The 13030-nt window shown below is 39.1% G+C and overlaps 1 protein-coding gene across 2 annotated transcripts; it reads right to left on the reverse strand.

Moving 5' to 3' along the window:
- Window positions 1-758: 758 nt before the first annotated feature.
- Window positions 759-8992, reverse strand: Zfp770 (zinc finger protein 770). Of its 2 annotated transcripts, NM_001399647.1 has the most exons (3): window positions 8896-8992; window positions 8405-8612; window positions 759-5189 (listed from the first exon to the last, which is right to left on the reverse strand). In NM_001399647.1, exon 3 carries the CDS (start codon window positions 5128-5130, stop codon window positions 3031-3033), a length of 2100 nt encoding a protein of 699 aa, NP_001386576.1. In that variant the 5' UTR covers window positions 5131-5189; window positions 8405-8612; window positions 8896-8992; the 3' UTR covers window positions 759-3030. The 2 variants fall into 2 exon arrangements, with proteins under 2 accessions (NP_001386576.1, NP_001386575.1); NM_001399646.1 differs by lacking the exon at window positions 8405-8612.
- Between the last annotated feature and the right edge of the window lie 4038 nt (window positions 8993-13030).

Below are 13030 nucleotides of genomic sequence, written 5' to 3' on the forward strand. Positions count from 1 at the left end.
AAAATTACAAGGAAAATAGTCTGTCACCATGAAAGGTGGAGCAGATAGAAGGAAGCAGAACTGATTCAAGTGTATGATTAGATAGCTCTATTCCCTGTCTAAGTCAGGGAATTCAAGTCATGGAAATCAGTAAGTCTTATTGTTAAAGCAGGTTGGGCTGTTTTACATAACGCATAATAGAATCTACATTTTCCTGCATTAATTTTAAGGGCTTTTCTCCCACAACTGTTAAGGAAATGGAAAGGAATAAAGCTGACTCAGCTCTTTCTTTGAAGAGAATGAATATGTGCCTAATTTAAGCTAACACTGGTCAGGCAAGAAAGATGCAGAAAGAATTATGGTATTATACTGAAAAAGGCAATTCTGTTAGTACAAAGTCAAGAAAAGGGTATAGAGTCATAGGACAAAGTCAAAGACCAGGTAGGTCATATGACAAGTAATGGAATAACATATTCTTTCAGAAGTGATAAAGAGATATCACAAATAAATGTAAATGAGGTTGGAGAGATGGTGGAGTTAAGACCATGCTACCTGGAAATCCAGCTCCAGAGGGCCTGATGCCCTGTTCTGTCCTCCATGTTTACCTGCACTCACATGCACAAAACCACATACACATACATACATAATTAAGAAGAAATCTTTTTTAAAATAATGAAGCATATGTTTAGAGAGGCATGTAAGCTCAGTGTAGAAAGTGTTTGGCACTGGAAGCTTATTCCAAATATGTGATTTTTTCTTTTAAAAAACAAAGTGCAAACTGTGTAACTTTAAACTTTATTTTCAAATTACTTTGCAATTTGAGACTTTCAAGAACGTTAACCATCATCTACTTTCCATTAACATGTAACATATATACGGAAATCAGACACTATTGCTGTATGAAACATGGAGCAGTAATTGTCCTAACTCAGCTAATCAAACTCTTTCAGTAAATGATCATGCTTAAACCTGGAATCACCAAACAAAATTTCTAGTTCTCTTAAAAGATATTTATAGTTTATTTTTTTTCCAAAAAAAAAAATCCCCAAATAATTGACCCAATAAGTACAGTTCTAGCATGCAGCAAACCATCATTTAACATGTTTATCTTAACAGAAATTTACATTTTATTTTCACTCCTACAATTCCCATAAGAAGATTGCAATGGTAATAAAGTTAAGTATTTTGTTACAGGTACTTCAAATAGCACTACAATAAATCTCTTGACAAAATCTTTACAATATTTCAACTTTCAATATGAAACAGCTTCAAAAGGCATGAGCCAAAACAAAACAGTATCTTATCACTCAGGCAAAGACTCATGGTCATACAAGCACAACATTCAGAACTTTCCCTGTTTAGGTGGGAAAGAAACACATCAGACATTTCCTTTCAAATACAATTATATAAATCACTTAGAGAAATGCCCAAATCCACAATTTCACACATTAAATAACTCTTGAACTCTTACTTTTAGAAAACATGAACTATTTATGCTTTTCTTTTAACCAACAGACACATCCTTTAAGAGTTCTGTGCAAATCCAATTTTGTGAGCCACAAGTTGTTTGTGCTGGAAATACACACCCCAAGTCTCACAGAAACAGAAGTTACTCCCTGGAGCTCGGGGTTCTCCTCTTTAGACAGGCACATTTGTGCCTACTTCAGAATAGGCACATCTGTTTACCATTTGGAAATTTTACTTATACCATCACATTTTCTCTGTAAATTATACCAAAGTTTCTTAAGGCTCACCTGGGATGAAAGCTGTCCTCTTTCCTTCTCCTCACAAAGTACAGCTCTTACACCATGATCAAAACTTACAGTTACTCCATTGCCCATACTTCCAACAGAGGACTTTTCACTATTATTTATAAGTGTGCTAAATATCCACCTGTTTCTTTTCACCTTATAAACAAAATAGTTAACCTTTTTATTGCTAGAAAATGTTAAAGATTTTACAAACTGCCACAAATGTGAAGGACGATCTGTGACTAAGCCTTTCTTTCTCAGATTAGGATTAAATGAAATATTTTTTATGAAGTCATGACAATACTGTTTAGAAAAAAATGATGCCTTGAGCTCTATAAGCACCTTATTTCTATATGGGGAAACATTCTTACTAACTGAAGTAACAACAAAGGTCAAAGTAATACTGTAGCATTAGTGTCTTTCACAGAGATGTGAAGTCTGAAACTACATAGCTAATGTCATTTGACTAAATTTAGCAGAATAGATTTACTTAAGTCACAGGGCCAAAGAGTTATTAAAGCAGTCTTGTCCCTGACCACTGTTGTCTTCTGTCAACCACCAATGAGCAAACAGGTGCACTGCATTTAACGGTCTAAAGATACAACTGCAGACATGTAAGAAAAACTCATGGCACCTGGAAAATACCATGCAAATGTAAACATTAGTGGATGGTAAATACACATGGGTACAACCCAGCTTCTTCCTTTTAAATTCCTTAGGAAAAAGTAATAGTAACCTAGACTGGGATGGGGGTTGGGGGCACTTTTGTCTAAGAAGGTAAAATTACGAGGCTCAAAAAAAAAAAAAAAAAAGGCAAAAAATACCATGGAAAAGTAAAATGCTATAATCTCCCCAACCCATTTCCATACCTATTATTCTTTTATCTTTTCACCTATAAGAAAAAAGTTTTGCAATTTAAGTTCTCATGTAGAAGAAAACAGGACAGGGTGGTTTGCTGCAGCTGAATGGCAATTCTGGCCTCATTTTAGGAGGCATGCATATATAAAGACACACAATGTCTTAAGGAGTAATTCAATAAATGAGGTCAAATTGAACATGATGAATTCCTAACTTTTAATACAACCAGAGTCATATGCTGACCACCTTAGATTCCTATTGATGGCAACAAGCCATGCTATTCCTCAAGTCATTCAACTGTGTCTAAAATGCTCTAATTTTTTTAGCTTACTCCTTTTTATGCAAGAAAAGCAGCTGCCTATGAAGTCACCTAATGTAGGCCTTCGGCAATAATGTCTTAAAGGGTATTCTATCAGCAGAGATCACAAACACATCAGCGGCTTTATGTTACAGTTGAATCTAGAACCACTTTCTCCTGAGGTCGCTCCTTAAAGTGAGTGAGCTGATGTCTCTTCCAGTGAGGAGCTTGTCTGAATGTTTTGCCACAGACTGAGCACTCAAATGGCTTCTGCCCCGCATGAATTAAATAGTGTCTTTCTAGTTTGGATGGAGATCGGAAATGTTTACAACAAACACTGCACTGGTAAAGGAGCCCGTCACTTCTTTCAGGACGGCCTAAGTAAGTGTAGCAATGACGGCTCTGCTCTGATTCCAGAAGTGTGCTGGCAAGGTAAGACTGCCTGTTCCTACAGTGGTCACCAAGAATAAACTCCTCCGATTCTTCCTTGACTTCAGTTTCTGACACCTGATTGGACTCTGAACTCTCATACCTTTGGGAACCAAGCCCCTCACACTGTTGGGAAGCACTATAACTAACATCATCACTAGGATGAATGAAAAGTTTGTTCACATTTCCAAAGTCCACTTGCCAAAAAGAACTATAAGGAATCTTTTCAATATGAGTTAGTTTATGTCTTTTTAAGTGAGCTGACTGTCTGAAAGATTTTCCACAAACATTACAGCCGAAAGGTCTCTGTCCAGTATGAATTAAATAGTGCCTTTGTAGCTTAGAAATAGAAGGAAACACTTTGTCACATTTATCACAGGGACACATTTTTTGTCCAGTATGTATATTTTCACTTGAATCTGAAAAACCACACTGAAGCATGTCACAGTTATTAAAGTATTCCTCACCTGATGAACCATAGATTGACAGGTCTTTATTACTGACTGAACCATCCATAGTTAATATGCTTCCCGTCTTAAGGATGCCTTGCAAACTCTTACCCATATTTTGGCTCTGGAATTGCTTTTGCCAAGAAAATGGTAAAGTCAGTGTTTTCTTTTTTTTGCTAACTGTCTTGTAAGACCCATGTCTGCTAAGAGAACCCACAAATGTTCTCTGAGTTTGTTCCATGTTCGCCTTACCAGAAGTACATTCGCAATTTTTCAAGCAGTTGCTTTTAAATGTTCTTTTCTCTGATTGGAGGTTATCTGATTTTTTACCCCCAGCACGTTTAAGTTTAGCCAAGAGCTTTTTAACAATGGTCTTATAGTTACAGCTTCTTTTGAGTCTGCCTGGAATTCTGCCACCTCTGGCAGGAAGACACTTGTGTCCATTGAGAATCTGCTCTGACTCAAAACATTCTTCACACTCTGAACACTGGAAAGGAACAATATAAATAGAGTGGACATCAAGAGGATTCTTCTCCTCAGATTCACCCATATCACCACTTTCAAAAGCGTCCTGCTTTGCATTTAATTTATTAGGTAGGGGACATGACTCTGGACTCTTTACTTTTAAAGGAAGATTCTGAAAAGTCTTATTCCTAGTGTGGATTTGTTTATGCTTCAGAAGTTTGCTTTGAATCTTAAATCCTTTTTGACAAAAACAACATTGAAAAGGTCTTTCTTCTGAATGTGTGAGTTGGTGGATTTTTAAGTGGGTTGACTGTCGGAAAGATTTACTGCACAGGACACATTTAAAAGGCCTCTGCCCAGTATGAATAAGGGCATGCCTATCAAGTTTTGACTGCGATGGGAACATTTTGCCACAGATTGTACATGCATGAATATTCTTTCTTCTCTCCGTGGTGCTGTACGTGGGATCAGACTTAGAGCATGGGTGTAGTGCCCGTCTCTCGTCTGCAGTAAAAGCACTATATGCTCCATACACAGGCTTCTCTTGCTTGGTCTCAAGCAGTCTTCTGACTTTGATATCACTATGACAGGACTCATTGTGAAGCTGTTGATGCCTCACAAATGTCTTCAGATTTTTAAAGTGGCGCTGGCAAATATTACAGCTAAAAGGCAGATTGTGAGTTAACTGGTGCCTCTCCAGATGAACAAGCTGTCTAAAGTTTTTATGACATGCATCACATTCGAATGGCTTTTGACCAGTATGAATCAGATAATGCCTAGCTAACTTGGACGGTGTTTCAAAGTGCTTGAAGCAGATATTGCAAATATAAGGCCTGTTCCTAGGTAGTTTGTTGGCTACACACTGCTGGATCTTCAGCATTTTAAAGCTGTTTTCAGCCATCGTAGTCTTTGGTGGCACACGCTGATGCGCTCCAAGGCATTCTTAAGTTCCGCACATTTCTAAAAATTAAACAAACAAAAACAACAAAGCATTAATTTTAAGATTTGTATAAACACAGGTAATTTAGTTATCTTTCGGCTAAAGATTAAAAGTAAAGTAGAATTTGGACTTTTCTTGTGTTTTCAAGTACTTGAACAACCATCTTAGATGAATTCTTCATCACGGAACTAATTTTAGACAGAGTTAAGTCTTGAAAATACCTAAAATTCTACATGTTTTTAAACTACATTTTTACTTGATAAGCTATGCTTAAAGATGACCAAACTTTATTTCTTAACATTAAATAATCCTTTTAGTTCCAACTTTCTTCCTTCATTATACATATAGATATGTCAACAAGTTGCTTTGTCATTAAAAAAAATCTGCTATTGTGGTGCACCTCTATAAAGTTACCCTTAAGTTAGACACAGAAAAGATCATGAGTTTGAGGTCAATACGGGATACTGGACAATTTCAGGCCAGGCTCAGCTAGTGAGACTCTGCCCTAACAATAAATAAAAATATGTAAATAAAAAAGGTAAAAGTGTAAAATACTAAGAACAAGACATATCTCTGAATTATAGCAATACTGCAGATATGCTCTGAGCACAAAACATTTCATTTAATTATATTTAGATGGCTGATAAAACTATTCTCAATGGGCTCGATGGTGCATGCCTTTGATCCTAGCACTGGGGAGGCAGAGGCAAGTGAATCTCAGTGAGTTTAAGACCACCCCGGCAGCTGAATTCCAGGACAGCCAGAGGTATAAAATGAGATCCTGTCTCCAAAAAACAAAGCACTCTCCTCCTCTCTCTCTCTTCAAATATTTAAGATCAACAAGCAGAATATTCCCAGAAGACCTGAATTTTAATCCTAGATTTTTTTACCGTATAATTTGTGTGTCAAGAAAAAGGGGGAATTTGAGGTTATTTAAACTGGGAGTAACTGTGCAAGTTAATAGCAATAATGTATGTGCACATGTCAGAAAACGCTGAAGCAACATAAGATGCCATTGAGCTCAACATCAACCAAATTTTATGTTGTGATTCTTATCTCTGTAATAATATTTTGGGTTCCTTAGATACTAACAGACAAACTTTAGTTCTTTTCTCCCTTCTGATCTGTTAAAACAGACAAAAACAAGTACAGAAGAATGAGGTTGACAAACTACATAGTCACATACGTATTTGTGAATAAAGAACAGAATGTCCAATGTGGTTCTTTTGTCAGGCAGTATTCAAAATAGGCCATTCTGGTCTAAGAGGTGCTCATTACACATATCTTTGAGACAAACTAAAACTTAACAAACATTTCACAATTCTCATGTATCATCATCCAGAAAAGGCAAGTTTCTTCTCCATTACTATTCCATTAGCCTTAAATCAGCCAGCAACTAAAAGAAAAACTAACTGATGCTATGCCAGTTCTTTGATTCTAGCATACATAACATGTAACTATGCAAGAAACTCAGAATTCTTTTGTCTACAAAAGTTTTGTCTAAACTTTGCAAACAGTCAACCTATATGTTGCTTATTAGCTCTCCGAGGAGGCACTTTAAACACAACACCAAATATACTCACTGTGCAATCTGACTAAGAAACAAATAACATTTGAGAGACTACCTTGTACTAGTTGCTTATAACAGTGTTTTCCAATGTACAGATGCAGACTCAGTGTTCGCCTGTGATGTCAACTCAGTGGATCACGGTCAGTTTAATATTTAGATTAATATCACACGATTTGTTTAATAGAGAATAAGTACCAGAATGTATAGCATGTAGTAAGGGGCCACAGGCAAGAGTTTTAAGGAAAACAATTGAGTCCTGTTTTCTTCCCATTGGTACTATTATTTTAAATATGTGTGTAAAATTATCTTATTAGTAGTCAAATGAAAATTTTCATCTAAATAATGAAATAAAACAATTACACCATAAAGCACTTTACTAATTTATAAAACACACCAAATAACCCAGCAACAAACACCTAACACCTGTTGGGGTCATGGGTATTTCTACTTCACAAACAAACAAACAAACAAACAAAGCAACAAAAATAAACAACAACAACAACAACATCAAAAACCTAAAAATTAACAACTTGCAAACTTGTTGGCAAAGTTAAGAGCTAAGTGGATTAAAATTATCATAAACCCAGCAAACTGCAAAGAACTCAGAGATGTACTTAATTCTTGTCAGGCAATTCACCGAATTCCTGCTCAGCAACAAATGTCAAGATGGTCAATCAGGACCGTGAGCTAAGCTTAAATAAGCAAACCTTTATTGACTTGCTGCAACAGTGTAAGAGAGACAAAAGGAGCTGGTTCAACCGTGCTCTCTTAAACAGAAAGACACCAAGTGAGTGTTAAATGTTAGTGAGTGTTAGTGCACAAGAGGAAACTTCTAACAAAGGGCTTCGACTCCTTTGGGTTAATGTGCTAGGGGAGGACTGGTGAAAGGTTGAGGGGAGAATTAAACTGTACTTCACTGACTCCTACTAAGTACGGAATGGGAGGGCGGCTTCTCCCCATGAAGCTGGTGGGCAAAACCTTGTAATTACCTACAGTCAAGCTACAGGGTTTGGGCTTGGAGCAGGAACTTCTCTATTCTTTTTGTATACTTCTCCTTTCACTTACTGTTTCTACAGGATACCACCCACTCTCACAGAGAGAGTCCCGCACTAAAACGACCCAGGGCAACTATAAGATTATAAATATCAGGCGCTGGCTACCTATAGCTCCTGTATCCCAAAGGGTCTGTGGTCAAGCAGCCATCACTAGTATTAAGACTGGATACGCCTGTCACTTGCTTTGGGAAAGCACTTACTGTGAACTTTACCTTGTCAGAATCATTTGTGGAAAGTGGTGATCTCACTTCCTATTTATAAGTAAAAGGTCAGGGATTTCCACACTCCAAGCACAATCCCCCTGTGTACTTAGAGGTTTAAAATCCCATTTCAACTGATTTTCTTTTCTCTCCACTGAATCTGTAAACATTTAAAAAATATACAAAAACTAATTTTTACATTAAAGTGAAACATTACAAACCAATGTGCTCAATGACTCTATCCAGATATTATCATGACAGGAGCTCACATAACATTAAGTCAAGTAACTATAAAAACTGACATCGATAAAATCCAATGTTGTTTCAAGGTTGAAAGTAGCATTGTTTTAGAAACATACCTCTAAAAAAAAAATCACAAAATACAAAATAAATTATAAGAAACAAAATACCTGAGAGAAACGTAGGCTTCCAGTTGGAGAATTATCTATGGTGACATTTACAACAGTCTTTGCCTCTTTCTAATTTCTTCTGTTCATGGCCCACTCTCTTGGCCTTGAACCATCACCTTTCCCTAGACGTGAGCTACGTGTTCAGCCTCCTGCGCGAGCAATGAGTATGCAGGGGTCGAGCCGCGTTCAGGACTCTAATATCCCATGCCTAGAAAAGAAGGGCAGGGGTGAAAGCTCCACTGACTGCAGTCAGAAGATAAGGTGCAGAGGAAGAGCTGAGTGAAAGGTGGAAAATACGTGATTCGACCCCAGGATACTGGGCGCGGGGCTCAGCTCTTTTGAGTTTACCGCTCTGACGAAGCACATGCAAGGAGCTAAGGTCGTGGCACCCTGTTTGGATCCCCGGGAACCTCCGCGGGACTTGGGCAGGCCTGACCCTCCCGGGATTCATTCCACCTCGCACGCAGCCTCCCGGGGTCCTCCGCACTCACCTGGAGCTGGCAAGCGCCAGACAGGGACGCATCTCAGTGCCAGAGTTTCACCAAGACGGAAAGGTAAGCGAAAGTCCGCAGGGTCGGCACGGCGACTGACTAAGTGCGCAGGCGCGGCGCTCCAGCGCTCTCTGATTGCGGTCCGGCTGGAAACAGCTTCTTACGATCTTTGGGCCGGTGCTCGAGTCTTATGCACCCAGTGTTGCTATTTCCAAGGGGAGAAAAGGGAAGGCTCAAAAAGGGTGCACTTTCTATCCTACTGTTACCGACCTTTCATTGTGGAAATCCCCAAAAGGACTGTAAAACTACGGCTCTTATTGGAATCCAGGATTAGAGTTCAAAGCCCACTCATAATTTTTTGTAAGGTCGGGGCTGTTGATTAAACTCTCAGTATTATGTACATTCTGGATCAGGACTGTTCTCAGCATTTCATATTTCAGTAAATAAGACGAAGTGAAGGCACCCAGAATCAGCTCCTCTCAGGGGTCCTCTCCATTGTCCTGCCAGAGGCTGGTCTTGCTGATTTCACTAGTTGTATGTATTTTGGACATTTACAATATTAAAAAACCCTCTTTGCCCAGCATTTTGATCCTTCTTTGACAATTTATATAAGATATCTTTGGACAACATGCATGTAAAGTACTCGGCATAGGTGTTACAAGTTTTATACCAAATACAAAAGCTTTATGAAATGATAGAACCCTTGTTAGGGTCCAGGAATAGCCACACAAGCCATTCAGACACGAATCTCAGTAAGGTATGGATGATTTATTGACTGCGCACTCCAAATACAAATCTGCACTGTATTGCAAGTCTCCGAATCAGTTTTTATGTGCAACAGGTGCATTTGCAACATTTACATTTGCAACGAATAGGCTATCTAGACAAACCAGTGCTGTCTGACCTTTAAGCTGATAGACTGGGTCTAGAGACAAAGAGGCTAGAGGATCTCCAAAGTCTATGAGGCTCAGTAACAAAGTACAAGTTGTTTTTGTCAGCGCAAGGAACAATGGGTCAAGTTAAGGTTAAGCTACAAAACAAAGATTGAGTTAATGTGGCAGAGCTATTGTCAAGTTTTAAGATTTAACACTCCCCAGCTTGAGTTGTATATGGGGTCAAATCATTGACTCCACAGTGTCCTCCATGAGCAAAGGATCATATTATGTCTTAAGAGCTAATGAACTGAACAGTGGAAATTCTTATCTTGACAAAGGAAATCAAGGCATTAGTAACGCAGGGCCCAAAGTTTAGCATTAGCAAATGTAAGCACAGGGGAGCAACCAAGGTTGTAATGAGTGAAGTTAACTAAGAGGACCAATTCAAAAGGGTTTCATACCAGCTCATTTAATGCTTTCTCTCTTGTTCCCTATCAAGGAGTTTATTTCTAATTCTTGCCAGGGTGCCCCTGATTACCTCAGAGTGATTAACATATAAACAACCTTGTTCTCCAAGGGCCACACATAACCCTCCTTCTTTTAAGAACAATAAACTTAGAGCCCTTTGATTCAGTAGGACTATTTCCGCTAAGGAGTCTTCTTGATTTTTCTAGGAAGGAGGTGGCTGAGTGAATCTGGGCTAAGTCTTTATCAACTTGTTTGCTGAGGTATTAATGGCATCCCGTGACTAGAGCTGTTGTACCATGTGCAGTGGATCCTGCTATCCCTAGTATTACTAGTGTGGGTATCAGAATAGTGGCTGCACATTTTGTTCCAGGACCCATGTGAATGCATCCTTTGTTACCTTCATAACAGAAAATCTGGGGTAGAGTATGTACCACTATGCACAATTCAGGTTTTTGCTCAATGGCAAAATGGTTTACAGAGAGAAAGGAGTAAGTCCCAAAGTACAGTCAAACCAAACCCCTCTGGGTGCAGCCAGGAGATTGTTCTCTTTTAGCCTGCCGGTATTAGAGGCCTGTATCAAATGCACATCAGGATCACGACATATATGAGAATAAGGTCAAGTAGGCAGGGGAATATATTTTTGACCTAAAACAAATTCCAGTTCCCCTTATATCCCCTAAGGTGAGGGGAGTATCCCAGGGGCTGTTATGCTATGCATACCAGCTTGAGGGTCTGATATCTTGTTGCTATATCTATACAGTAGGGGGCTTAAGGTCTAGGCAAAGCCAACAGTCCTCGCTTATATTGGGCTGGGTGCTGTTTAGGAACTTGAAGGTAGACAAAACAGTGTCTATTAACAGGAATTCAAGGAGTCTGAGGTGTCCTACGGAAAGGGTCATGTAAGTCAAATTTGTGTTTCCTGATCCAGGAAGTATGGAGGAAACCTGGTTGGGAAGGGGAGCCTTAGGAATTTCCACCAAAGGTGCTATGGATTTAGAGAAAGAGATGATTTATCTTACCCTTGAATGGTGAACATGGCTTGGATCTTGGTCTGTCAGGTATGCTGTAAGTCCCCAGTAGGCACGAAGGGGAAGAAGGTCTCATCTCTTTAAGGTGATGATGACCAGGTTGCAAGTATAGAGTATCTTACAACTAAGATTTCTTTCAAATTTTATGTCTAAATATTTTCAGCCATATCGGGCTCGCAGCCCTTAGCCCAAGTAACACAAGACCAATGGAGACAATAGATCTCTTCTTCAACCTAACAGTAGGCTACCTCAGTTCCCTTAGTAGGACAGGCATAATGTGATCTTCCCCAATTTTTCCTCCTCAATGTTTCTAGATTCTTATTCCCAGTGCCATGAGCCCACAAATAAAACTCAGACTCAAAACATATTTATTTACAAATGCCTTGGCCATGTAACTAGTCTCTTCCCTGACTAGAATATCCCCTTTATCCTAGCCTATATTTTGCAACATGGTCGGTTACCTGTACTCAGGTACCATGTGATTGACTTGTCACCTCTTCCTGGTGAATCTCCCAACCTCCTCCTCTCCCAGAATTCTTTCTCTTCTCATGTCCCAACTTCTACTTCCTGCCTGACCCATCGACTTTTTAATTGACAGGTGGTGCATCCATATAATACACAAGATGTTCTCTCTACAGATACCCAGTGGTGAGTCTAGACCCTGGCATCCCAGGGCCTAGCCACAAATGGCAGATATTTATCTTAAACTGGGGAAATTCATAGTAAGAGCAGTGATCACGTTCAGCAATAATTTTAGTGTCTGGATATCTTCATAGCCATGTCCTTGGCCCATAGTTTCCAGTTTCATAGGATCTATGTTTTGACATTAGCAACAGATTTAACAAGCAAGCAAAGAGGACCAAGGGGAGCCATTGGCAATTAGCCTTATTTTTAGTGGGTTCTCTAGGTGTGGCTTGATGATCAATTGATGGTCTGGGTCCCCGTATTTTAAAGGATTGAACTTCAAGTGGGAGTGGTGGATCCAAGTTCAGAGCCCACCAACCTGTACAGCCATGGATGTGGTCAGGATCATGATGTATGGTCCTTTCCAGTGAGAGGTTAAAGATCCCTTCTGATGCCTCTCAATCAGGACCAGGCCACCAGGTTGGATCAGATGGGGATTGACTGGTGTTAGTTTCTGCAAGTGTCAAACATAGGTGTGGAGTACAATCTGGACTTTCTGGCTAGCATTATTAGCGATATTGGCTAGTGCATCTGCTTTAGTATTAGGTAGAATTGGAGATCTTTCAAATATTATCTCAGTCCCTTTGAGTAAGGGGTGTTCCTGACTCATGGGAGGGTGAAGGGAAGGCAGGACACCCATTCAGTTTCTAAGGTGAATTTGGTTTGGATCTCCTTTAAAGTCTGATTTATCCTTTCTACCTGTACTGAATTCTGGGGATTGTATGCACAATGTGTCACTAACTGCTTCAGTTCCTGCCTTGACTTCTTGGAAATTAAAATTATAGCTCAACAGTCCTTTTCCCCTTAAGTTGGCCTTTTTAAATCAAGATGTTTGTCATAACAACACAAATGAAACTAAAACAGAAAGGGCTTGACTTCTTAATAAGGGTGAACTTACTAAGAAGTTATGCAATACTTTTTAGTCAAATCTAATCGGAATAAGGGAAATTGAGGGCAAATGGAGGTAGTGTCTTAATGTAACAAAGAATATTGTTTATAGGCAAATAGATAGAGAGTACACCAGGCAGAGAAGACAGTATGGGAAGTAGTCTCAAGTGGGAAACTGACTAGATTGGAACT

The sequence above is a fragment of the Rattus norvegicus genome, chromosome 3, assembly GCF_036323735.1.
Source record: "Rattus norvegicus strain BN/NHsdMcwi chromosome 3, GRCr8, whole genome shotgun sequence".
NCBI classification, from domain to species: domain Eukaryota; kingdom Metazoa; phylum Chordata; class Mammalia; order Rodentia; family Muridae; genus Rattus; species Rattus norvegicus.